General features: G+C 36.7%; 3 protein-coding genes across 4 annotated transcripts in view; all 3 read right to left on the bottom strand.

The window, feature by feature from the left end:
* The window catches only part of LOC147549401 (uncharacterized), a 53,276-nt gene that overhangs the window by 5,079 nt on the left and 22,978 nt on the right, over nt 1-25,219 (bottom strand). The window lies entirely within an intron of this gene.
* On the bottom strand, nt 10,503-15,962 carry LOC147549404 (uncharacterized). Its single transcript, XM_086666195.1, has 6 exons — nt 15,014-15,962; nt 13,453-13,547; nt 13,221-13,343; nt 12,375-13,127; nt 11,373-11,592; nt 10,503-11,204 (listed from the first exon to the last, which is right to left on the bottom strand). The coding sequence occupies exons 1-6, from the start codon at nt 15,306-15,308 to the stop codon at nt 10,711-10,713; spliced, it is 1,980 nt and encodes a 659-aa protein (XP_086522321.1). The 5' UTR covers nt 15,309-15,962; the 3' UTR covers nt 10,503-10,710.
* Nucleotides 19,335-25,202, bottom strand: LOC147549403 (WEB family protein At5g55860-like). 2 transcript variants are annotated; one of them, XM_086669118.1, is made up of 3 exons: nt 24,593-25,202; nt 23,002-23,230; nt 19,335-21,360 (listed from the first exon to the last, which is right to left on the bottom strand). In XM_086669118.1, exons 2-3 carry the CDS (start codon nt 23,203-23,205, stop codon nt 19,537-19,539), a joined length of 2,028 nt encoding a protein of 675 aa, XP_086525244.1. In that variant the 5' UTR covers nt 23,206-23,230; nt 24,593-25,202; the 3' UTR covers nt 19,335-19,536. The 2 variants fall into 2 exon arrangements, with proteins under 2 accessions (XP_086525244.1, XP_086525245.1); XM_086669119.1 differs by having other exon boundaries at nt 23,002-23,209; nt 24,593-25,129.

Below are 25,219 nucleotides of genomic sequence, written 5' to 3'. Positions count from 1 at the left end.
TGTAGCTTGGCAAGGAAATTATGATCAGTGGCGTGGCCGAAAATTTGGGGCTCGGTACTAAAACTTAATCGTGAGCCCTTCATACTATAATTGAGTAATGAAAAAATTTGAACAAAACAACAAGGGTCTGTTTGATACGTCTGAAAATAGGCTGAGAAAATCGATTTTCTTATGAAAATCGAATTTCTGCCGTTTGGTTGGTCTTCCTGAATAAGAAAACAACTTTCTCATAGTAAAAGAAAGTGTGAAAAGGTCAGATTTTTTTCCCCACGAAATACATGTGAAAACGGTTTTCACACGCCTATGTACGCGCTCTCTCTTCCCGTGTTTCTCTCTTCTCGTGTTTCTCTCTCAACTGAGTTCGAAATTCTCATATCTCTTTTCAGATAATATTATCTCTCTTCTCGTCTTTCTCTCTCCATCGTCTTGATAAGAAGTCTGTAAACCCCTAACTTGATGATGAAAGATTCTGAGAAATCCATCGATCTTCTTCTAACCGTATCTCGTTTTTGTTTTCTTCTCCTTCTTCAACAATTTTGCAGTAAGAGAGTGTGATATGGTCCAGAGTCTGTAAACCCCTAACTTCATTTCCATTATTAATGACACATCCTCCATTGTTGTAAACCCTAACTTCATCGCTATAAATCCCTAACTTCATCTCTAACTTCATCTCTACAACTCTGTAAAACCTGACTTCATCTACAAATACCTAATTTCATCTCTACAACTCTGTAAATCCTAACTTCAACTCAAGTATTTATGGTGGTTTGAAGAAATTGGGGTATTTTGATTTTACAGCAATGGAGGATTTTGGCAGGGTCGGCCCAAGAAATGGAGATAAAATGGATGAGAGTGACAGAAATGGAGAGAGATGGAAACGGAAGAGAGAAGAAATGAGAGAGAATTAAATTGGTTTTGAGTTCTCAGGAAACCCAAATTGGGTTGAATAGGTTTGAGTTTTAAAGGCACCTCCAAATTTTCTCATAGCCAATCAAACACTAAAATTTGACTTTTATGTAAGAAAGAAAGTCATTTTCTTTCCCATTAGAAAAAAATCGATTTTCTTACTCAGACATTCTAACGTATCAAACAGACCCCAAGAGATATTACATCTAATGAGATTAAAATCATATAAAATAACCATTTTAAGACAAAAATACTATATGCAAAAAGTAATTTTAACTACTAATAAGATAAGAAAACACACACATACATATATATAAATATATATATATATATATATATAATATTATAGTTATTCACAAAATTATATAGGTGAATTAGAGAGAGAAACAAACTACACCCACGACACATAGCACATTAACACATGACACATAACACACTACAGTCTACACATAACACATTACAATTGGGCCAATTAATGTCAAATATTAAAAATGCAAATAGGATTGACCCAGGTTAAAGAACGTTGGAGCGTAAGTGTCTTGGGAGACTAAGAGAGAAGAGGTACAACAATACCTATTGCATTAAAGAGAGAACAAAAGTAGAGAGAGAACAAAAGTTAAAGAGATAAAGCAATACTACAAAGGTACTATATATTCCCTTCTTGTTACTCAGTCAAATCTTTCAACTCTTTACCTTTCTAATAACCTTTCAACTCACTAACCTTTCAACTCTTTACCTTTTAACCCCTTACACGGGAAAATTTCGCCCGAGATTAGTAATTGTAGATCCTTGACAGATTTACGACTAAATTTTAACCAGCTTGAAGGGGAAATTCCGAACGAATAAGGCCTTTTGAGCAATTTGCAGACACTTCAACTTTTCACGATTCGCTTATCCGGGGAGATCCCATTAAGTATTTGGAAAATACAAACACTTGAGGTTCTCCTTTTTATAATGATAGCGTGTCCGGTGAATTGCCACTAGAGATGACTGAGCTTCTTCATTTGAAAAATATTTCTCTTTTCGATAACCAGTTTTCTGATGTTATACCACAAAATTTGGGGATAAAAAGTCCTTTACTGCGTGTAGACTTCACAAACAATAGTTTCTCTAGTGAAATCCCACCAAATCTTTGCTTAATTTAGAAAGCAATTAAGTGTTCTAACTTTGGGTCTGAATCAATTTAGTGGTACCATTCCTTCCGATATTGGTGAATGCATGACATTGAAAAGATTGATTCTTAAACAGAACAAACTCATTGGTTCCCTTCCTGATTTCCTAGAAAACCCGAACTTTTCGTTCATGGATTTCAGTGGAATAAATTTGAGTGGAAAGATTCATTCAAGCTTGGGGAACTATCTAAATATTTCTGCACTTCTCTTGTTTCAAAAAAAACTTTTAAGGTCTATACCCAAAGAGACAGAAAACCTTATTCAGTTGAAAACTTTAAACCTATTCAATAACCATTTGCAAGGTCCCTTGCCTCATGAAATGTCAAACTGTAACAAATTAGATTCGATCTAGGATTCAACTCATTAAATGGTTCAATCCCGTCAAGTCTAAGCAGTGGCGTGGCCGAAAATTTGGGGGTCTGGTGCGAAATTTTAATCATAGGTCTTCTATACTATAATTGAGAAATTAAAACAATATCAACAAAACAACAAGAAATATTAAATCTAATGAGATTAAACTCATATAAAATAAGTATTTTAACACAAAATTACCCATTGTTGAGGAAAGAAAGGGCATCATTCTTTTTGGAACCACCAGTCTCCACTTCTTCGAAACCACCAGTTTCCACTTCTTCCAAACCACCAGTCTCCGCTTATTTGTAACCACCAGTCTCCACTTTCTCAAATTTGAACAACAATAGTCACTAAGCCCATTTGAAAGCTCTCGAATCAATTATTGTCACAAACTCAGTATACAACAACTTTATCTCTATTGACCTAGCTTATACCATACTAGGTCAACACAACCTAGCCAACGACGCTAAATGGATATCGGGATAGAGACTGTCAGTACTTTGTTCTTTTATGAAGTCGTTTCCTTCACTCTGTTTTTATTTTCTATTCTGCTAGTGAAAAGTATAATATACATTGTTGAACTTCAAAACGACAAAAAAGTGAAGGAAGGAGTGGGAACTCGCATCAAAGACCAACATGTTAGATACCTGATGTATTTATCGGTTGCGGTATCGGCGATAAGATGCCTCTTTGTAATTCTATCATTAGTTTATCTCATAGAGCTTAAGCTAAGCACCTTAGGGTGTGAGAAGACCACTTTACCTAATAAAGCATTTTTTACGCTTATGATGTTAACCATCCCAGATCTTCTCATGTACTATGTTTCACTTATTTATGGTTTTAGCCAATGAGATAGTAATTTGATTAAATAAGATTTTTCGTGGTCCATTTGCAGGCATCATGTAAGTGTTCATTCGTGAAACTCTTGACACTATAGCTTTGTTAAAGTCTTAGTAACAATTTATTAATTTCTGTACTGAAAGCATTAGATTAATAAAGAATTTAAATTACTTTAAAAAAAGGGTTATTTCCAAATAGCCCCCGACTTTATGACCAGCTTCCTTCCTAGCCTCCTACTTTATCAAAAATACCCTGATAACCCCTTTTTCAGTTACCGTTATAACTCCGTTAACTAGTCATCACCTCTCTCTCTCCTCCATTTCATCACCTCTCTCTGCCACCTCATCTTCTCACCACCTTATCGTCTTCACCGACGAAGGTTCGTCTGCCGGCCAATTTTCCGGCCGGCAACCTTCGAATGTCTGTTCAAACCAGACCTTTAATGGTCTGTCGCAGACCTTTGAAGGTCTGCGGCCAGATCTGGTAAACCAGACCTCTGACGAATGGAAACCCTTTCGTCTGAGTCTTTAGAGAGAAGGACGAAATTTTATTTTTTTTAATGTTTCAAGATTGTCGGTCGAAAAATTGGCTGCCCGACGACCTTCGCCAGTGAAGACGATGAGGTGGTGAGAAGATGAGGTGGCAGAGAGAGATGATGAGATGGAGGAGAGAGAGGTGATGACTAGTTAACGAATTTATAAAGATAACTGAAAAAGGGGGTCAAATGAGTATTTTTGATAAAGTAAGGAGCTAGGCAGGAAGCTGCTGGTCCTAAAGTTGGGGGCTATTTGGAAAATAACCCTAAAAAGAACACAAAATTACCATATGAAAAAAGTAATTTTAACTGTCTAATAAGACAACAAAACATATATATATATATATATATATATATATATAATATTATAGGTAGTCATTGGTAGAATTATATAGGTGAGTTAGAGAAAGAAACAAACTACACACATGACATATAGCACATTACAATTAGGTCAATCAATGTCAAATATTAAAAATGCTTTTAGGATTGACCCATGTTAAAGAATGTTGGAGTGTAAAAGTCTTGGAGAAAATAAGACAGAGGAAGTACAACAATACCTATTGCATTAAAGAGAGAGAGAGAGAAAGAGAAGAAAAGTAGAGAGAGAACAAAAATTAGAGAGTAAAAGCAGGTGGGGAAACTCTTTTATTCTGGTTCATGGTTTCTCTTGGCTATATGGTTCATCCGGGGGAGAGATCGAGCTTCAAGAAATAGTGAATGGTCCTATCAATACACAAATGTATAACTCCCCATGAATTTCAATCAAGGGCTTCCTCCTCATCTATAAAGGAGAATCCCATCGTTCCACTCCCCTTAGCCCTTAAACAGAACTAAGCCTAAGCCCTTAGACAGAACTAAGCCAAAGCCTAAGTCGGATTAAAGGCGCACAAAGTCATCCTTATAACAAAGTTAGCACGGGTGTTTTCCTAACGTGACTCTAATTAGTCCATTTCTTTTCTTATTACGGAGCAAGAAGGGAGAGGTTTCTTTATCCACTACAAAAGGCCTGATTTTCTTCTCTTTAAGTACGGTTACCCATTTTCACATCTTGATTCTGTTAACAACATCTCTTATTCATATCCACGTGGATATGAAATTCCTTATTTTCAAGTGTACGACGGAGAAGGAAAGCCATACGATCTTCCTTCACTGATGTACTTTATATTCCTTTCTTGTTACTCAGTAAAACCTTTTTAGTTATAACTATTGATCAACATATAATATTTGGGGGCCTTGGTAAAGTGGGGGTCTGGTGCCACCGCACCAGATGCACCCCTTTACCCACGCCCCTGACTATGAGTCATCCGTATAAGACCCTTTACATGTAAGACCTATTGCTCATGCAATTTTGGATCCTCATTTTGGTCAACCGGCTGGGGGTTTGGGGGAAACAGAAAAGATTGGCCGAAAATTTTATTCTAAAATTTGGTACCTAAATTTTTTTTCTTTGTTTACTAAACCGTCGGCCTAGAACTACTGATAATCAAATTCTTTCATGGTATTAGAACTAGGCCCATCCACACATGATCAATAAATTAAGAAGCCACATGTGCTCTGGTCAGCACGTGAGGGGGCGTGTGAGAATAGTTCCACATGGAAGAATGGCGGTCTCTTAACAATAATATAATGTGTAGGTCTTCTCCACTCATTGACAATTTGTTTTGAGTTGGATGACAACAAACTTAACATTGCTTCAGAGCTTAAAAACTCTAACGAGTGTAACTCGATCTTATATTGCTTTCACTTTACTGACTATAGTAGCCGCTTTTCTGACTACCGTCCAGCGGAATCGTAGTGAGATTTTTTTCTTTCAATTTGCTTTCCTTTATTTTCTGGTTTCAATAAAATTTTAGTATTCTATAAAACATCTTCATCATATCTGGTTCATGAACATCATCGATCATCATCTCCATCAATCTCTAGTCCTAAAATTAGTTTATAAACCAACACGGTACCGGGCAACTTTGGTTTCCATCATGAAGTAGACACTCTTGGTATTTGAGAAGGGCAAAATGGTCCCCCCCCCCCCATCAAATCCTAATAATTCTACCCTCACCAAAGTTTCCCAGCTTATTCATAACAATCGGTGGACTGATCAGATCCTCAAAAATACTTTTGACAGACACATGTAACCTCATCAAATCCATGGATATCAAAGAAGATAGGCAAGACGAATTTTGGTGGAACCTCACTCGATCCGGAAAATTACTGTAGGATCCATGTATCATTAACCCCAGCTCAACATTAAACTGATATTAATTGGTTTTTCATATGGACTATTAAAACTATCCCGCGTATTTCTACCTTTCTTTTGAAATGTTGCTCCGGAGCATTCCCAGTTCGTCAAAACGTTGGAAAATATATAGGCAATCGTTTCGAATGCCCAAATTGTACCCTTATTAAATTCTCTGAACATGTTCTTCACTGTCAATTTGCTAAAAACATTTAGTTCTATTTCAATATTATATCGATTAACATTACGTCAGTTTCAGATTGTATTTCATCTTGGCAGGATTTGGACAATATCTCATGTACTTCGAATGACATTCATTTTCTACTATCTTATGGTACATTTGGAAAGCACGATGTGATTAATTTCTTGAGAATATCATTAGTAAACCTTCAGAAGTTATTAATCAGGTATTATCGTTCCCTAGCACTCCTAATATAGTTGAAACCACTAAGCGATTATGTTCTCACAGTTGGACTCCGCCGGTTTACCCATAATATAAAATTAACATTGATGCCTCGTTTACTGTCATTAAAAATTGTATTGGAATTAGATTTATTGTACATGATTCATAGGCCAAATTCATTGAAGCAAAAGTAGAAACTCTTCGAGCTCGTTCAAGCGAGGAAAGTGAAGCCAAAGCCATTTTCTCTGTAGTCCGATGGGCGATTACTCGTAACTACAAGCACATTATTATTGAAAACGACAACAAGTGTCTGATCCAGCATATGCACGATTAAAGAAATTGATCCATTAGCATTCAACATCTCACATTCAGCAAGTCAAAGCTCGCATCCCATAACAAGTTTTAAATCTCCTACATCGCCAGATATCACAATATCCCTGCTGATAAGTTAGTCAAATGGGCTAGGAAAACTCAACACCATAGATTCTGAAAATACATTCTAAAACTTATTTTTAATATGTACAATAATTGCACTCTTACTTTATAATTATATAAGTTATATTTCAACCAAAAAAAAAACAAGTGCATAAACATTGAAGTCCTAACCGTGCTTGAAACAAGTACCACTCTCAAAGGAAACGCATAATCTAAAACTTTCTTTAATCCTCTTTAGCATACAAGAGAATAAGATAAAACGTTTTATAATTGTGTTGGGTTTTCCTCCTAGTGGGGAAACCTAGTTGGGTTTGGTCTAGTAAATCAAATCCGGGCCCAAGTCGAGTTTTTATGGGTCGGTGGAATTAGGGTTAATGGGGAATCTATAAATACTACCTTAATCTAATTTAGAAGTGTGTGAGAAGCACCAAACACAATTAGAAACACAAAATAAAATAGAAGATAGAGAAAGAGGTTTGTCGAGAGGAAGTTGTCAGCGGGGCTGAGTATTTTCAGCACGTACAGTCTTCGGTGCTCGAGAAATTCGACGGTGAGACCTTCTTTGATAGAGCTGAAATTTTGCAGAGGTATTCGTGACTTGTTTGTCTAGTATTTGGACGGCTGGATTGGTAATTAGTGGCTGGAATTTTAGTGAATTTAGGGTCGTTTTAGATTGCATGTTTCTGGTTGTTTTATTCTTTCTTGTGTGGTTTTTTTCGTGTTTGAGATTGATTCTTTTGGAGTCTGAGTCTCGGCTTTTGTTTTATTGAGCAAGGAGGATGTAATTGTAACTCAATTGCTTATTATAGTGGATATGGAGTGGACTAGTTATCCCATGGTTTTTACTTCTCATATTGAGAAGATTTTCCATGTTAAAAATCGTTGTCTTGTTTACTTTCAATTATTCATTTATTGCTACCACTATTCTACATATTTTTCTCGTAACTAACACAAAGGGGGAAAACTTATATTCCGCTTCGCCAACGCGCCCATTTTTCCTAACAAATTGTTTGTATAAGTTCAAGTTAAGGACAAGATCAATTACAAAAAAAAATCCAAAAAGTGACAATTTAATTACGGGTAGTTGTTGCAGAGCATTTGAAACCCACGGTTATGTTTTTTTTATTGCAACGAACCTCTGAATCCTTTGGGAAAATGTTTACCAAGTGCAAGCTTTTATTGTCATGAGTCTCTGAACCCGTTGTGATTATGCTTACTAAGAGCATTTCCAATGTATTGGGGTTGGGGCTCCCAAATTTGCCCCAGCCAAGGGACTCCAACCAGGGAGCCTTGGGCCTGGGCTCCCTATGGGTCTGGGAGCCCCCCCAGCCCCCAATATTACCGTTGGGAGTTCCCAACTAGCAGTTGGGAACTCCCCGTAATTTGAGATGGGTCTCCTCTGGGGACTCACTCCATTTTATTTTGTTTTTGTTTTTTCTTAAACTCTATTGTAATCTTTTGGGTTATTTCTCAAATGGCCCCCAACTTTGTGACCAGCTTCCTGCCTATCCTCCTATTTTATCAATAATTAATGTATGGCCCCCTTTTCAGTTACCGTTAACTTTCCGTTACTGATCTTTCTCTCTTCCATCTCACCACCTCTCTCTGCCACATCATCATCTTCCCCCGCAAGGGTCGGCGGCCGACGACCTTCAAACATTAAAAAAAATAAAAAAATTCTTCTCTCTCTCTAAAATAAAATTTCTTTTTTTCTTTCCTCTCTCTCTAGAACAGATCTAGAGAGAGGATTCATCACGAACATAGATCTGTTCGTAAATTCAAATTTGGCCCCTTACTTTGTGTCCAGCTTCTTTTATGGTCCTCTATTTTTCGTAAATTCAAATTTGGCCTCCTTTTGTTAATACCGTTAGTTAATTTTCATGATAAATTTTTTTGTTCCATAATTGTCCTTCTTATAAATATGATTTTTTTTTCGATTCAAAATTGACCCCTTTTTAAATTTGGGTTAATTCCCCGAAAAAAATTCTATTATTTTTGAACAAACTAGGGGGCAAAATATAATTCATTTAAAAAAAGTAAAACACCTCATCTCTCCTCCATTTCATTACCTCTCTCCTCCACATCATCTCTCGACACCTCATCATCTTCTCCGGCGAAGGTCGCCGACCGATCAAATTTTTCGACGACCTTCAAACTTAATATTTTTTTTATCTCTCTTCTTTTTTCTTCATTTCTTCCTCTCTAATCTCCCTCTCTTTAATCTCTCTCTCTAACTAATCTTTCTCTCTCTCCAATCTCTCTCTCTCTAGTTTCTTTCTTTCTCATGTCTCTTTATAGCTCCTACGAAGGGTAGGAGCCCCTTCGCCGGAGAAACCAGATCGAAATCTGGTTATTGAAGCCAGATCTCGATCTGGTTTCAAACCAAACCTTGAAGGTTTGGTTTCTTCGACGAAGGGGCTCCTCCCCTTCGCCGGAATTATAGAGGGGAGTTAGAGAAAGAGAGAGAGAATAGAGAGGGAGATTAAAGAGAGAGATTAGAGAGAAATATAAAAAAAATTGGAGATCGCCGAAAATTTTGGCCAGCCTACGACATTCATTGGGAAAGATGATAAGGTCAAAGGCGGAGCCAGGATCCACACCTAGTCCTGACTAGCCTGTAAATGAAAATTCTGGAAAAGAAATGAAAAAGGTAAAAGAAAATAAAAATAGGGAACAAAATGATGGGGTGGAGGGATTCGAACTTGTGACCTTACACGCACGCATCCAAGGCCAATACCAACTGAGACGCACTACTTTCTTTGTCAAAGATTGCCTTCTAATATAGTTATTAATCGAGAACTAACCCTGGTTGTTTCATACACAACACTACTTTCTAATATAGATATTCGAAAACTAACCATGGCTGCAGCCAGGGTTAGTCTCCATGTAGGTCCGCCCTTGGATGAGGTGGCGAGATACATAACGTGGAGGAGAGAGGTGATGCAATGGAGGAGTGACGAGGTGTCTTTCATCCTTTTAAAACAAATTTCATTTTGGCCCCCCTGGTTTGTTCTAAATAAATTGAAATTTTTTGGCAATCAACCTATATTTAAAAGGGGGTCAATTTTGAATTTACAAAATCATTTTTATAACAAGGGTAATTATGGAAACAAAAAAGTTAATCATTAAAGTTAATTGGCGGTGTTAACAAAAGGGGACCAAATTTGAATTTACGAAAAATAGGGAGGCCATAAAGGAAGTTGGTCACAAAGTAGGGGGTCAAAAAGAAAATAACTCAATAAGTTTAAACCCACATCTAGTCCAAAGGTAGAATTGTAGATCCACCAGTGCACTAAATCCCAATTGTGTTTGAACTTCCTGTTGGCCCCCAATTATATGGGAACTTTTTGCTTGGCTACTAATTTTGTCAAGCCTCCCGATTCCACCCTAACGAAGTTGGATGCATAATGTCTTTGTATACATGGGAAAGTAGTGGAAGAGAAGTGAAAGGAGAGATAGATCATGAAAGATATTTTCCAGGATAACGATGACGGTAACCCATCACCAAGCTGAATCAGATTTGACATCTGACGTTCAAAGAGAAAAGAAAAGAAGATTATCTACCAAATTGAAGAAGAGAAAGAGAAAGCAAGAAACATGCAAATCAAGCATATGAATAGGACATGTGGAACTTCATCTACTATATTCATTACTCAAGTAAAGAGTTTTTCTAGATTTGCCTTCATACCCTGATCTTCCAAAAATACAGAATAAAGTATGGATAACATTATCAAGTCAGATCTATTTCTCAACCTTATTCACAATATCCTAAGATGAATAACCCTCTGCCACAATCAAAGATGGTACACCAACTATCTGATCTTCATTTAGTTTACAACACAGTCACCTCCACGAGCTCAACTGCTTCGGTTTCTTGGCCAAGAGTGTCGATATTCTCTATCATGTCTGTTCCATCTTCATCTTCTTCATCATCATTGTCAGAGGAATCTGAAGCTTTGTCTTCCTCGTGAACCATGTCATGATCAGGATGATCATCTTCCTCACCATCTTCAATCAATGGCCTCCTGTCGGAAGTCAACCATCTAAAGCTTTCAGTAAGGTTACCAGGTTCAACCCCATCTTCAGATTCTTGCATATCCTCTACAACCGTATCGAGTTTGTATGTAGGAGGATCTTCGCGCCTTAATAATGCAGAGCCATCAGAATGAGCTCCAATGGTGTTGGAAGGCTTTGGACCAGGGCTGACAGCTCTAGATATGACAGAAACTATATCTGGGTTCGGCTCAATATCAACCCACTGATTTCCTACCCAATCCCTGGACTTCCTAAGTTCACTTCTTTGAAATGTTGAAAACCGATTTTCACCTGAAAATATAGGAAAATGTAATGTTCATGTTTTAGTCAATATCCAAGGAAGCTTAGGTAGTAGAGAATCAAGTTATACAGTTGAGTAGTTATCGAGAGTCAACCAATAGACTAATTAGATGATGGCCGAATTGTATTGAATGATAACGTAGAACTAGAAGAGCATACCAGGGAAGTAAACTTGCACACCATGGTCTTTCCAGGAATCGATTTCAGTCACTACCCCTTCCCACCAGCCATCGTTCCACCATGCGTCGACTGGAAGTCCAATCTCAAGAACACAATCAGTTTGATCCTCAGTGGAACGGCATGGACGAACTGTGAGGCGGCTTGAGCTTCTCATACCCAATTTATCTGGAGTTGCTACTCTCAAGGCAGGGACACATTCCTACACACCACACAAAAAAAATGTTACTCAACCCTTTTCTTCTCCCAGAAATGTTAATCTTCCATAGGAGGACCCAGATATTTGCCCAAGTTTATATTAATCCACACGGTTCAAAACTGCGACACCTCCTTATCTAGTCATACTGTAGTACATTTGAAGAATATCTATACTATATATTAGCAGTCCATCTTACTTCTGACTTCCATGTTTTTTACTTAGCTCCTGATTGCATCTTTTTATTTGATACCCATGAAAGATGGAACAAGGATACCAATTGTTAGTGCTGTTTGAAATACTCAAACACTCAGGTATACTCTTGTCTGAAGTCACTTGATTGGGTATAGTGTGAGTTTTTGCACGTACATTTATGTGTACTTGTTTCAAGTCGTGTTAGGCGTTAGGACAGTACAATATCTCTAGATCGAAGTCTTTCTTGTAGGATGTATAAATGGTGAATCCAAAAGTTAATAAAAAATTGCAAGTAAGAATAGAAAAGCTGTAAGAGCCGAAAGTATCCATGTGAGGAACCCTGTCCTATTTGCTTACTAGTTCAAAGGAACAAAAACTTCATACGAATATTGGATGCCGAGACCTGCACCATGTTTACTAGCTTAAGACCAAATATAGACCTCTTTAGGCTATATTTCGCAGAAATATTTATCCTATCATCTGTACAATCATGACCAACGTCTTCTGCTCAGTTCTATACTTATGTACTTTTAGCGTTTTACACCTTGTTACCCAAATAGAAATATATTAGGCCACTGGATTAAATTACATACCTCGAGATTGCCACACCCATCTTCATTTTGCAAGTCATCATACTGGACCTTTAATCGTTTTTGTGAAACCTGCAAGATCGTACACCTGAACCAACAACCTCGGATGCCACTATCTTGACATAACAGTTCAATCTTTTCACCAACCTTATGAGTCTGCGGAAGCCAGGTCATAGGACCTACATACTTCAGGGTCATGGGCCTCCTATCCAATGACCCAAAACTCATGTTCTGATAAGCAGGCCCTTGACCCGAAAGCTTAACATCTGAATGACTAGTCACAAATCTCTGACGTCCTCTGCAACTTCTAGATCTCTTAACTCCCTGTTTTATGATGCCTCCTTGGCTAACTTCTTCTTGTTCTGCTAAACGGGAGAGTATTGTCTGTTTAAAATAGCCCTGAAGCTTCGTAAGATCAAAGGGTTTAATCATGTTGTTTCTGAACTGCCTAAAGCATATATGGACTCTATCAGAATACATATCAGGAAGAAGGGCCAAACATCTCTCGTGGTGATCAGGAGTTAAAACTGTGGCAGGACTATCAACAGATTCTGCACTAATGACCTGAACATAAGGCGTTATGAAAACTTCTCTCTGGTGTTGATTTGGCAGGGGGATTAAACCCTCAACTTCTCGGTTATCATGAAACCACCGCACTTTAACTTTCTTGTGTCCCTTCCTATCTTCATATAGGTCTTCCAAGTAGGCCAAATGCTGCTTTTCTTCTTTAGCCATGACGAAAACAAAAGAATGAATCTGAATTTCGAGAATAAAAATATAGGTATTAGATATTTAAACTTCTATTGGAATCAGAAATGGTAGAAGATATAACAAAGTACTGATACTTACAGCTATGGTGACTTTGTTCCTGCAAAATGCTGGGAAATGCCTGAGCTGCTTACCACAGACCCAGGCATCACCTGACCAAACAATATCTGAATTATGACCTTTAAGCCTTCTTGCAAAACGGCTCTGAAATGGGAAGATGTCAAATAACATATTAATAGTTGATGCTTGAGAATTCTGAAGAAGAATAAAAAGATATTTGGAATAAAAGGAACAACTTATTAGAAAGAGATACCATGGGATATCTTTGATGGGTCCCAGGAGAAATGAGTCCATGAATTGAGAATTCTGGAGATCTTGATGCTTGTATAGAATCAGCTTTGAGTGATTCTGTAAATGAATAGTAAAGATTGCTAAGTGACCATATATGTAAGTTTATACTAGACTGGGTTTGTATGACAATCACCATTTAAAGATCATATGTAAGACTGAAGAACTACGGGTGAAATTGGATAAATCATCCTTTCAAAAAAAAAATTGGATACATCATAAATGTAGTCGACTCCAACTGATAAAAGCATACGACATATATATCCATCTCCTTGAACAAAATTACATGCTAAGATATTAATCTTCTAATATTATCTTAAACCAAACTTTGTTAAAATGATAAGATAAATAAGTAACACCTTAATCTTCTATTATATTCTTAATCTCCTGTGAATTCTACCCTGGCTAGGAGTTTCAGACAAGTAGAGGGATATTGTAGGTGGATACAATATCATAGTGATAGACAATGTCTAATAACACGAATTTTAAGCCTTAAGGCAGGAGTATTTGTGCTCAAGACTAATTTCGAACAAAGTTGAAATACTTACAATAATAGATAGAGAAGTACACAAAAAGTTAAATAAAATCAATGACATACACTGTGATTTCGCTATAATTTTAAAAGTTAATAAAAAAAGAAGTATCCAGTTCTTATATGTATTGAAAGAGGCACCATGTAAGTTTTAATTGAGCAAACATAGATAATTATGCCTCAATAGAAAAAGTCTAACTTTTCCTTGGGTGGGTGTCTCAAGGTGTCAGCCTCTACATTTATTTAAACCTTGGTGATAACTTTAGAGATCGAATAAACATGTCATGAATAACTACTTGCGTGAAGGCTCCCCAAGTTCAACTATTATACCCTACAACGAAGTAGTTGATATCGGTTATCGAAGTCATCAAACCACATTTAAGCGACATGATTAATACACATCAAGATAATTTCAAAAGTATTGGCGAGATAGAAGAAAATCCAGCGTAGTACCTTTTCTACTCTAGTCAATATTGATCTATATATAATTGATATCATCTGCAAGGTCAATATTTCAGGAGTTCATAAATCATATCAGGTTCAATGGGCAAAAGATGGAACCCACCTATATTGCTCTAACTAGTTGATATCACTATATATTGCCTATTCATCCCTCATATACGTGTTAACGTGTATGGTCCCCAGACCAATAGTAAAAATATCTAACACATCACCCATATATCATAATATATAGTGTATCACGATTCACGCCCTCGCCGATATAAACAGTTATCGAGTATATCAATATATTATTATTGCCTATCCGGCCCAATACGCTATTGGATCAGACTATTAGTTACATAGATAACGCTAGTACAGTGATATCAAGTTATCAACTACTTAGCTATATTACTAGTACACGAAAGCTGATCATTAAAGTTATTCCTAGACCATCTTGGAACCCCAATATACCTAAATGAAGCACAATAAATAGATAACCACATGAAAAAGGAAAAAAAAATCAAACAGAAAAGGAATAGTAGTTACTACATACTAGAATAACTTTGTGGAAGATACTGCTTTGAAAGCAAAGAAGTGAGCCAATCCACAACTTCTCTTTTTGATCTCCATTTGAAGTTAGCAGAAATGGAATTCTCAGATCCATAAGCTTGTAAGAACTCATCTGATACAACATAAATCATGTGTCTAACACTTCTCTCAGTACCTACAACAGCAAGAATAGAATCTCCAGAAGTATCTTTCAAATAATAATGAACAACCCTATTACCCTTCTCCTGGGAAACAAATTGCTCTTGCCATTCCAAGAATCCATGAAAATTATCACCCATCTTCAACTCAGAGAACCCTAATTACTCTAGCTGAAACTTGGAGGTGAAAAGAGTCAAATTCTGATAAAAGAAATTAGATGCCTAATTTGAAACTAGAGATATCTATAGAAGAACACACAGAAAGGGTTGTGGAGAATTAACCCAGAAAAAATAACTAATGAAAGAGAAGAGAGACTACCCAAACTGAGGAAACCCTAAAAAAATGGCAACCCAATATAAAACAAAGTCTTTTGTATTCTCTCCTTAAATTGGAGAAAACCCAAGTGGGCATCTATCAACTATGAAGAAATGGTCAAAAGCCACTAAAAACAACTGAAGTTTGAAAACTATGGAGGTGGTTAAATTTGATTTTGGTGATTTGAGGCAACAGAAATGGAGAAGAAGAGGAACAATAGCAGAAAGAGACTCAATTCCTTTGTGGTATTTTACTATTTGGTAAGAGAAAGAACCTCGATTCTCATGGTTATTTGCCCCTTCAGAAGTTACAGACTTCAATTTAGGTTTTCAGCTGAAACTACAAAAGAACCGGACTCAAATCATTTCGTTTTCTTTTTTGGGTCTACTCTTTCTAGTATTGGAGCTGGGTAAGATTGGTTCTGGTTCTATCTTGAACCCACATTATTAGGGTTTGATGTTTCTAACCAACTATTTCTTGCGCTCGCTGAAAGTTAAAAATGCTTCTGCGTCGGATAAATACTTAGGGGCGCAGTTGTTCATTGGCGCAAATAAGACTAAAGCGTTCAATGACATTCTTATTCAGATCAAAACCAAATTAGAGAAGTGGAATCACTCATTCCTTTCTCAAGCTGGACGCACGATTGTTATCTCAACAATCGTGGCGGCCGTACCCCGATACCAAATGCAATGCTTTGCCATTCCTAAAGGCATATGCAAAAGCATTTCGACTTTGCAGAAGTCGTTCTGGTGGGGTAAGTCCAAAGGAATTTGTACGAAATCATGGTCCTCCATTTGTAAGCCAAAAGCTCTGGGAGGTTTGGGTATACATATTCCGGAACTCGACAATAAAGCTATGCTTAGCAAGCTCGCTTGGAGGATGAAAGCGGAGCCCGATGCTTTTTGGGTAAGATTCCTTAAAGCCAAATATTTCCCTAATAATGAGAACCCAGGTCCAGTTAAGCCACATCACTCTTGGATGTGGAAGAATATCAGGAAGCAATTACTTCAGATTGAAGATTATATTGCTTGGGAGGTTCACAATGGAGAGAAAATCAATATTTGGACTGATAGATGGATTCCAGACATCCATACTCCTCCTAATCAGAGTTTTGACCCTTCAGTGTCTAAGGTCGCCCAATTGATTAATAATAATGAGTGGAATGAAGAAGCTCTAAACAACTACTTTGATACTAACACTAAAAACCTTATTAAATCCATCCCCATTGATGTGTCGGGGATAGACCAAAGAATTTGGACGCTTACAAAATCAGGAAAATTTACAGTTAAATCCATGTATAAATACCTTTGCACTAGTATGAATTCCCCCCATCCACTAAACCCTAATTGGAAATTTATCTGGTCTCTCCCAACTATTCCCAGAATCAAAAACTTCATTTGGAAAATCTGTACGAAATCTCTGCCAGTGAGGGATAGAATCGGTAAATATATTAATAATATTTTGATCTGTCCAAACTGCATTGAAATTGAAACTATCGAGCATGCCCTTCTCCACTGTACTCTTGTTAGGAATATCTGGTTCTACTTCAATATTATATCTGAGAATATTATGAATGTTGCAGAATGGATTTTCTCATGGGAGAACACCCCCCCTTTCAAAGAACCGTCGTATCAAAATCTGCTTGCCACTATTCTGTGGATAATCTGGAAAATTAGATGTGATCACTGTTTTCAATATGAAATTAATTCTCTTCCTATTATTATCAATATGATTCTAGCTTTTCCAAAAAATACTTATACCACTCCTAGCATCAAAAACCAAGTGCAAGGAAAATGGAACCCGCCTGAACCAAATTGGCTGAAAATTAATGTTGATGCTTCATTTACCAATGTGAATGAAATTACAGGTATTAGTCTTATTATCCATGACTCTGATTCTAAATTTTTAGAAGCTCATACGAACGTTACGAGAAGTAGAAATAGTGAAGAAGGAGAGGCTTTGGCTATCCTAACCGGCCTGGAATGGGCGGTAGAACATGATTATAATTACATTATTATTGAAAGTGATAATATCAATATCATTCAGAATATTCAGAACCCGAAGCATGAAGTTCAATGGCAGTCCAGAATTCATTTGAGGAAAATTAAAGAGATTAAACGTCATATCCATAAGGTGAAATTCAGTTACACTTGTCGTAGATTCAACTCCCCAGCGGATAAACTTGCTAAATGGGCCAGAAAGAAGAAAAAATCAAAGACTTGGAGCAGAATTCCTTACTTTATGTTTTCCTTGTATTGTAATGACACTTTATTAGCTTAATAAAGTTGTATCTCTTAACAAAAAAAAAAAAAAGAATACAGGCTATGTAATGACAAAGTAGGCTATACATTTTTTTCTTTTTGTTGAAAAGGTAGGCTATACAGTTTTTTTTTTTTTTGTTGAAAGGAAATGAAAAGAAACCAACTAAGAACCAAGATCCGAAGTCAGAGCTTGTAGCGAGTCCCAGGCCTGTCGTTTCTGATTTCTCCTACCCCATTTCGCTAACATATCAGCTTCTTTGTTGTTGCTTCTCGAATTGTGAATGAATAAAATATTGTCGAACTCACTTTTGATATTCCTTATCGCTTCCAGGTGTTTCTCTGACTGCCAATGGATCGTCGAGACTCGAGACTTTGCTATTGAGGTTGCTATACAGTTAGAAATCCAAGATATTAGAGGGAAGGATACAAGTCCATTTTTGGTTAATAATACAGTAAAAAATTGTTGATGTGTTGCATTATACAACTTTTAGTATTTCGTCTACTTTCTACATTTAAGTATTGTTTGTTTTCTGGGCAGATCTAAATTCTTAATGTGTAATTTACTTATATAGTTTGAGTACTTGTATGTGTTTACTTCTTTAATCAATTCAGACTGTAAAACAAATATTATTTTCAAACTTAGATTTGTTTTGAAAGCTGAAAACATATATACGTTTTATATAAAGACAATTTTTCAAGATCTTCACATAAAAACATCCAAAACAACTAATGGTGTGTTTGGTTGCAGGATTCCTAAGTAGGATTCCTATCAAAAGTGGAATTTGGTAGGAATCATGAATCCTTGGTCTGTTTGGCTACCAAGAATCCCAGGACTCTTGAATTCTAAGGATTCCTAATTCCAAAATTTGTATTGGACCAAAATCCCACCTTACCCCCTAGGATTTGCTAGGATTTTGGATTAATGAACCTAAATTTCAAACTTAAAATCTACAAAAAAATATTTCCTTCTACAAAATCATTATTTTTTTTCAAAATCATTATTTTTTTCAAAAATCATATTTTTTCTAAAGACGTTTAAAAATACTCAAATAATAATAAATCGTAGGATTCTTAGTTGCCAAACAAACCAAAAAATATTACTTGGATTCATGAATCCGTGTAATCATGAATCCCAAGGACTCATGAATCCGCGGATTCATGATTCCACCATCCAAACACACTATAAGAGTACATGTACAAATCTTTAAGATAAAAACATCCAAAACAACTAAGCGTACATGTCCATTCATTTCAGTTTTAGATCTATGAAAAAAAAAAAACTAACGCCACATCAACACCGGTATTTGTTAGAATAATATATCAAAAAATGTTATTGTCAAAAGCATAGTTTGAAACTATATTTTTCTATTTTTTTGTTGAAAAAGTTTGAAACTCTATTTAGAAGGCATAGTTTGAAATTCTCAAAAGCACCCTCCATTTTAGGAGGCCCTTGCCTAGTGGTGTACTAAATTGTATTGTCCCATGTCTGAATAATGGGTAAAATATGTTATTCTTTATTCGGTTGTACGACCACTTCACGGCTAAATTCATTCATTAAAGCAAGCCATAACTCCTAAAATGAAAGAAGAATGATCAAAATATACAGTAACTTCAAAAATGATCTCTGAAACTTTACAAGAGTAAAGAAGAGTTTTTAACTTTGAAGCCTTTCTTCACACATTAGTTCTTAACTCATCAAAATATACAAACACAACCCCAACTATAGATAAATAAGGTATTCATTACTATGTGCAACCAACACTCTTCAGTCATACTGCAAACAATACCGGATTTATGACGGTAGATACGAAGGGGATCCACCTTCAACTTGGTTCTTCTTTTTATGGAAGATTCCACTGAGAGATGGCAAGAGCGCCTTCTTCGACCCAGATGATTTGTTCAGTTTCTGAGACCCAGTCATCTTCTCTGAATAAGGTTTCGGAACCTTAGAGTGAAGTGGGGAAGCTAGCAATTTCTCTTCTAAGGACTGCTTCTGAACCTTCACATGAAGTGGAGATGATCCAGGAGAAGACAATGCTTGTGTTTCTGCTAAAATTCGGCTTGCAGTTTCAGCTACCTTCTTTTGCTCTCTTTCATGCAACCTTCGAAGCTCTCCCTCCAGTCCCGTTTTCGCCGACTCTGCCATTTGTGCTCTCTTCAGTGCTTCTTCTGTTGCCATTTTAATCTCCTCAATTTCTTTCCCACTCTTCTCCAACTTCTTCTGAGCTTCGTGTTCACTCGCTTTTATGGCTTCCACTTGTGCCATTGCAGCAGCTATTTTCATTTCAGCTAATGAATCTGTCTCCTCGACTTTCCGTTTCAAGGATTCAAATTCCTCTGATGAGATTGTAATTTTGGAACCAGATTCTGATGTCGAAGCACGAGCTGCAGTAGTTCTTTCTGTTAAAACCTTGATCTGACTGAGGGCTTGAATCTCTGCTGCTTTTGCTTCCTCAGCTTCTCTCAGAGCTACATGTAGCTTCTGTTCCATCTCTTCTAGAGCACTTTTTGTTGCTATGGCTTCTTTCTTTAGTTCTTCTGCATTATTTTTCATCTCCTCTGCTTCTCTTCTTGCATTTTCAGTTTCTAAAGATAGTTGCTCGAGTGCTGATTTTAACTCATCAGTAGCATTTTTTGATTTTGATTCTTCTTTAAGTGCCACCTCTAGCTCAGCTTTGCTTATCCGGAGCTGGACATGAAGACTTCCAGCGAGAGATTCAGTTTCTGCTTCCTTTTCCTTCAGTTCAGAATGCTCCTTTTTCACATTCTCTAACTCAACTTTATGGGACTCCACAAGGCTCCGGAGAGTGTTTTCTTCTTCAGCTACCTTAAGCAATGTCACTTTAGCACCATCAAGCTCTGACGTGACTGTTTTTACAGAATCCAGATCAGTAGCCTTGGCATTTTCCATTTTCTTATGTAAACCCCCAATCTCAGCTTCTGTCTCAGCCAGCTTGACCTTGAGATCCTCAGAAAGCTCGGGACTGAATTCTCTCTTGAAAGATACCAATTTCTTCTCCGCTTCTTCCATGGAAGCTCCGTACGACTGACGCAGATCATCTTTTCCAGATAAAATCTTTGTTCGTTCCTGCTGGACTTGTATTAAAGCAAATTTTACGTTTCCTAGTGATTCTTCTGCAGCTGCAATCTCCTTCGAGATCTCAGTAGCCCTTTCTGTGTTAGCTTTGGCTGATTTTTCAGCTTCTGTGGCTAACTGGAAAGCAGCAGCCTTTTCTTCCATGGATGCCTCGTGATTCTGACGGATTTTAATGAGTTCCTGTTTGGCAGCATTGAGTTCAGAAATGGCAGATGTGTACTGTTCTCGCGCACTATCTAATTCCTCTTCCCAAGCGCCATTAGACTTTACAGAACTGCCAGCAGTTGTGTCTTCCAGTTGCTTAGCCTGATTTTTCGCAACTTCTGTTGCCTTGTGTGCTAGTTCTTTGGACTCATTTATTGTTCTCAGCTTGTCAGCCAGATCCTGCGCAGTTCTTTTAGCTTTTTCAAGCTCAACCAGTGCTTGAGCCTTGGTAGTTTCAGCATTTTTCAGTTGTTCCTTGAACTTATTCAGTTCTTTATGTGCCAAGTGGAGTTCTGTCTCTTTCACCAATACCCTCTACAAATCAAAACACAAAATCTCATTAAACAATGGACATTGGGAAAATAAGGCCTTTGGTATAGGAAGAGCAATTTTTAGTAAAGGCAGTGCATTAGATAGGGAGAACATTCTTTTTAGAATAGGGAGAGACAACCACTATTTTCTAAAATATCCCAATTTTAAACTTTGGTCCCTCCCCTCAAACTATTTTCGACCGAAAGATAGAGAAGAGAGAAAAATCATGTTCGACCAAAAACCTGTTCGTCGATCAAAGGGAGAGACCAAAGTTTAAAATTGCTCCACAGATTTTTAGGGTTTTAACACTGATTAAAGTAACTTTTTGAGATTCATAAAAGAAATTTTGCTTAGCATAAATAACATTAATGAATGAAAATAGTGAAATTTTTCATCCAGAACAACTGAAAATTTAAACAAATTTCGTCCAGAGCGGATGAAAAAAGAGAACAATTTCAGCCGGCTCGGCCGAAATTTATTGTTTTTTTCAGCGGATCCGACTGAAATTTGTTGTCTTTTTCAGCCATCCCGATTGAAATTTGTGGTCTTTTTCAGTCGACCCGAGTGCCCAACCGAAGATTTTTTACGAAACAAAATCGACCTAAAACCCTAAAACGTTTGTTCAACCAGAGAGAAAGACAAGAAAATGATTTTTCTTTACTTGAGACATATTATCTTCATTATATATGTCTTTGTTTAAGTCGATATCTTCGTTTAAGTCGATGCCCTCATTTAAGTCGATGGTTTCATTTAAGTCGATGTCTTCGTTTAAGTCAAAGGATTCTTCTTTCTTGATGTAGGTTGCCTCCTTCATTAATGGTGGTTCCTCATCCATGAGATCTTGAGGCATCATTAAAAGCTTGAAACCAAGACTATAGTGATGGTAAATTTTGCAAGTTTTTTAATACTAATGGTGATGTTGATAGTGATGACGATATTAAGGTTGGGTTGTTTATGTGAGAGAAAACTACAAGTGAATAAAATATTAGTTTTATTATTAATTTTTATCAAAGTCCTTATATTTAAGCACTATTTATTGATTGATCCTTATAACACCCTCCTATAACTAATTTGGTAAAGGAAGAGCAAATGCATAAATTGACCTTTCTAACGCACTGTCTTTCCCAAACATTGCTCTTCCTATACCAAAGGCCGAAAATAATGATCTCGCAGAGCGATTTAAGGTAGAAAGCTTTAGCTAAATTTGGTGCAAAGATAACAGGCTCATTGGCTGCTTGGGTTGCATTAACCTTTTACAGATACTGGTAGGGAAAATGTAAACATCAGATGCTATAATAAATATTTTTCTTCGTGAATATGATTTGTCAACAAATTTCATAACAAATAGCAGTTTCCTTCCATAAAAACCCTCGTTCATATGAACTTTACCAATGATATAGAAGTATGTCATAGTAAATAGGAATATCCATCATTAAAACCCAGCAGTTTTGCAGAAAAAGAGATAATCATCTAATGAGTAATAAACCTAACAAGGAGAACTAGTTTTGTTGGCAAAACAGAACGAGTTGCTATTAAAACTCAAGTGCTGACGTATCATAACAGGGTATTCATATAAATTACCATTTAGTAAAAGGAAATGGTGTGGTAAAGGTTTTCAAAGCGAACAATTATCATAAAGTATACCTCGGTGGAAGGAAGTTTTGATTTCTGAGTGACAGGTTTTTCCCCGGAGCCTGAGAAAGCTGCCTCACCAAACAAGCTAACAGCAGCTTTCACAGATGCGAATGGGGCCCTGGTGTCTATTTCTCCAACTTCAGCCCTTGGAGAATCTTTAGGACTATTGACAGAAGGAAGAACCTTCAATCCCATACTTCTCTCCTTTTTCATTCTGCTGGTGATGCCAATTTTATAACTGTTAAGTAGGGTAATGGCATCAAGCAGTCAGCAAACCGGAAAACATCAATAATCAGACAACAATTTAGAGGGTGCTCGGTTGGAAGGACATGTTGTCTAGAACGAGAGAAACCTTCTAATGTTTATGCATTTTTAATCTGACCATGAAAAGGAGACAGAGTAAAATAAAGTGTTCGCAAAGTTCGGATTCTAGAGGAACAGTATTGAATAACCCAAAAAGGATTGAAAAAAACAACTGCTCACTCCCTCGCGAAGCTTCAAAAGTCTTTGGTATCCCATTACTAGTCTTGAACAAAACCTTCTACACAATTTCATATATTACTAGAACGAAAGCATATTATTTTGATAGAAAGTGGCGTACGTATCTACGATGTCGACGACTCTAGTATAATAAAGATATTAGAAGATTCACAAAACTAGATAAAAACAACTTTTTTTACTCTTCATATTTGGAGGATCTTCACAATCAATGCCAAGGATAAATTTGGTAACAGGGTTCAAGGATCCCAAGATCAGGAAAGAGATTCCCTTCAAATGGGTCCACTATATTTTTTGATATGGCAAGAAGACATTTTGGGTTGAACTTCTTACCTATCTATTTGTACTCGATGTTGAACTACCATATTTGGCAAAGAACTATCAAAATATTTGGAAAGTTCCAATTTCAAGATATCGGAATTATATATACCAAGGGAATGGCAACTTCCTCTAACCAAAGTAAGACAGTGTTCAAGGACCACTTATAATGCCATAAAAACTATTTTATATACCAAGGGAAGATTACAAAATGATGCAAAGCTAAGAAACAAAAAAGGTAGAGCTGTAAATCTATAAATAGTTCCGAGACATATACAAATGTCGATCCAACATCTTGCAGAGGTAGCTAGCATAATCTTCATTATCAAAAGAAAATTTCCTCAAACATTTTCGGCTATTGTCATCATCAACACGAATTTATCCTAACGACCAGCATTTGAATGGAACCTAATATAATCATGCCATAAAAATACCTAGAATCGTCAAAAGATACAGCTGCTCAGAGTTAAGTTCTCCAATAGGGAAGTTGTTACCTCACTTTCTTTTGGAAAAAAATGTTAACTTTCACCCCAAATCTCATATACTATTTTGATTCAGCTTGTCATTCAACAAAAAAATTGTGATTTTCTTTAAAAATTTGACTTCATGTAGTTTAATTTGCTTTTCTATTTGGGAACTTTAAAAGGTCATAAATGAAGTAAACAACATAAACAAACAAGCATATACTTCATTTAAACGACATCATTAACTACACATACCAACAAAAGAACCAAAAATAGAAAGGACTTGACAATAAACAGAGAAAAGAAAAAGATGTATATACCTGATTTATCAAGAACCCTAATCAAATCAAAGACCATCAAGTTTCAACCCACCAACCGATCAAAGGTCAAATAAGAAGTTGAGACGCAAATATACAATCTCCAAAACCTCCCAAAGCAAAAGATTTGTACTACTTATATATTCCTCTGATTTCCAAAAAAGAAAACCCTAAATTCGCTCAGAAATAACACCTAAAACCTCGAATGGAAAAAACTCAAGCTTGCCTCTAAAAATCAACCCGCAAAGCGATCAAAGTAGAGAGAGAGAGGGTTTGAGGAGTCAGCGGAGGTTTTAGAAAGAGGTGTATATTTATTTAGTAGATTTAAAAGATGAGTTCTTAGGGTTAGGAATGGGAGAGTTGTTCGCAGGAAAGAGAGATAGAAAGGGTTGAAAGTTTGAAAGTGGGATTGGTAGAATTTTTATCTGTTTTTTTAGAGAGAGAGAGAGAGAAAGGGAGAGAGAGGAAGAAAGAGGAGAAGTTGAGGAGACAGGTCAAAGTTTGAGGTCAGCATTTTGGCACTATTTTCTAAGTGGTAATATGTGACCTCGTGACAAGGCAAGACATGTAAAGGTTTCGTCAGGTTTTTCGGATTTTTGTTGTTCCTTGGATATCCAATCTTCATATTCT

This window comes from Eschscholzia californica, unplaced genomic scaffold (genome assembly GCF_041429995.1).
Source record: "Eschscholzia californica isolate CP2 unplaced genomic scaffold, dmEscCali1.0.p SCAF_3, whole genome shotgun sequence".
In the NCBI taxonomy this organism is placed as follows: Eukaryota; Viridiplantae; Streptophyta; class Magnoliopsida; order Ranunculales; family Papaveraceae; genus Eschscholzia; species Eschscholzia californica.
This window is presented reverse-complemented; position numbering and strand designations above follow the sequence as displayed.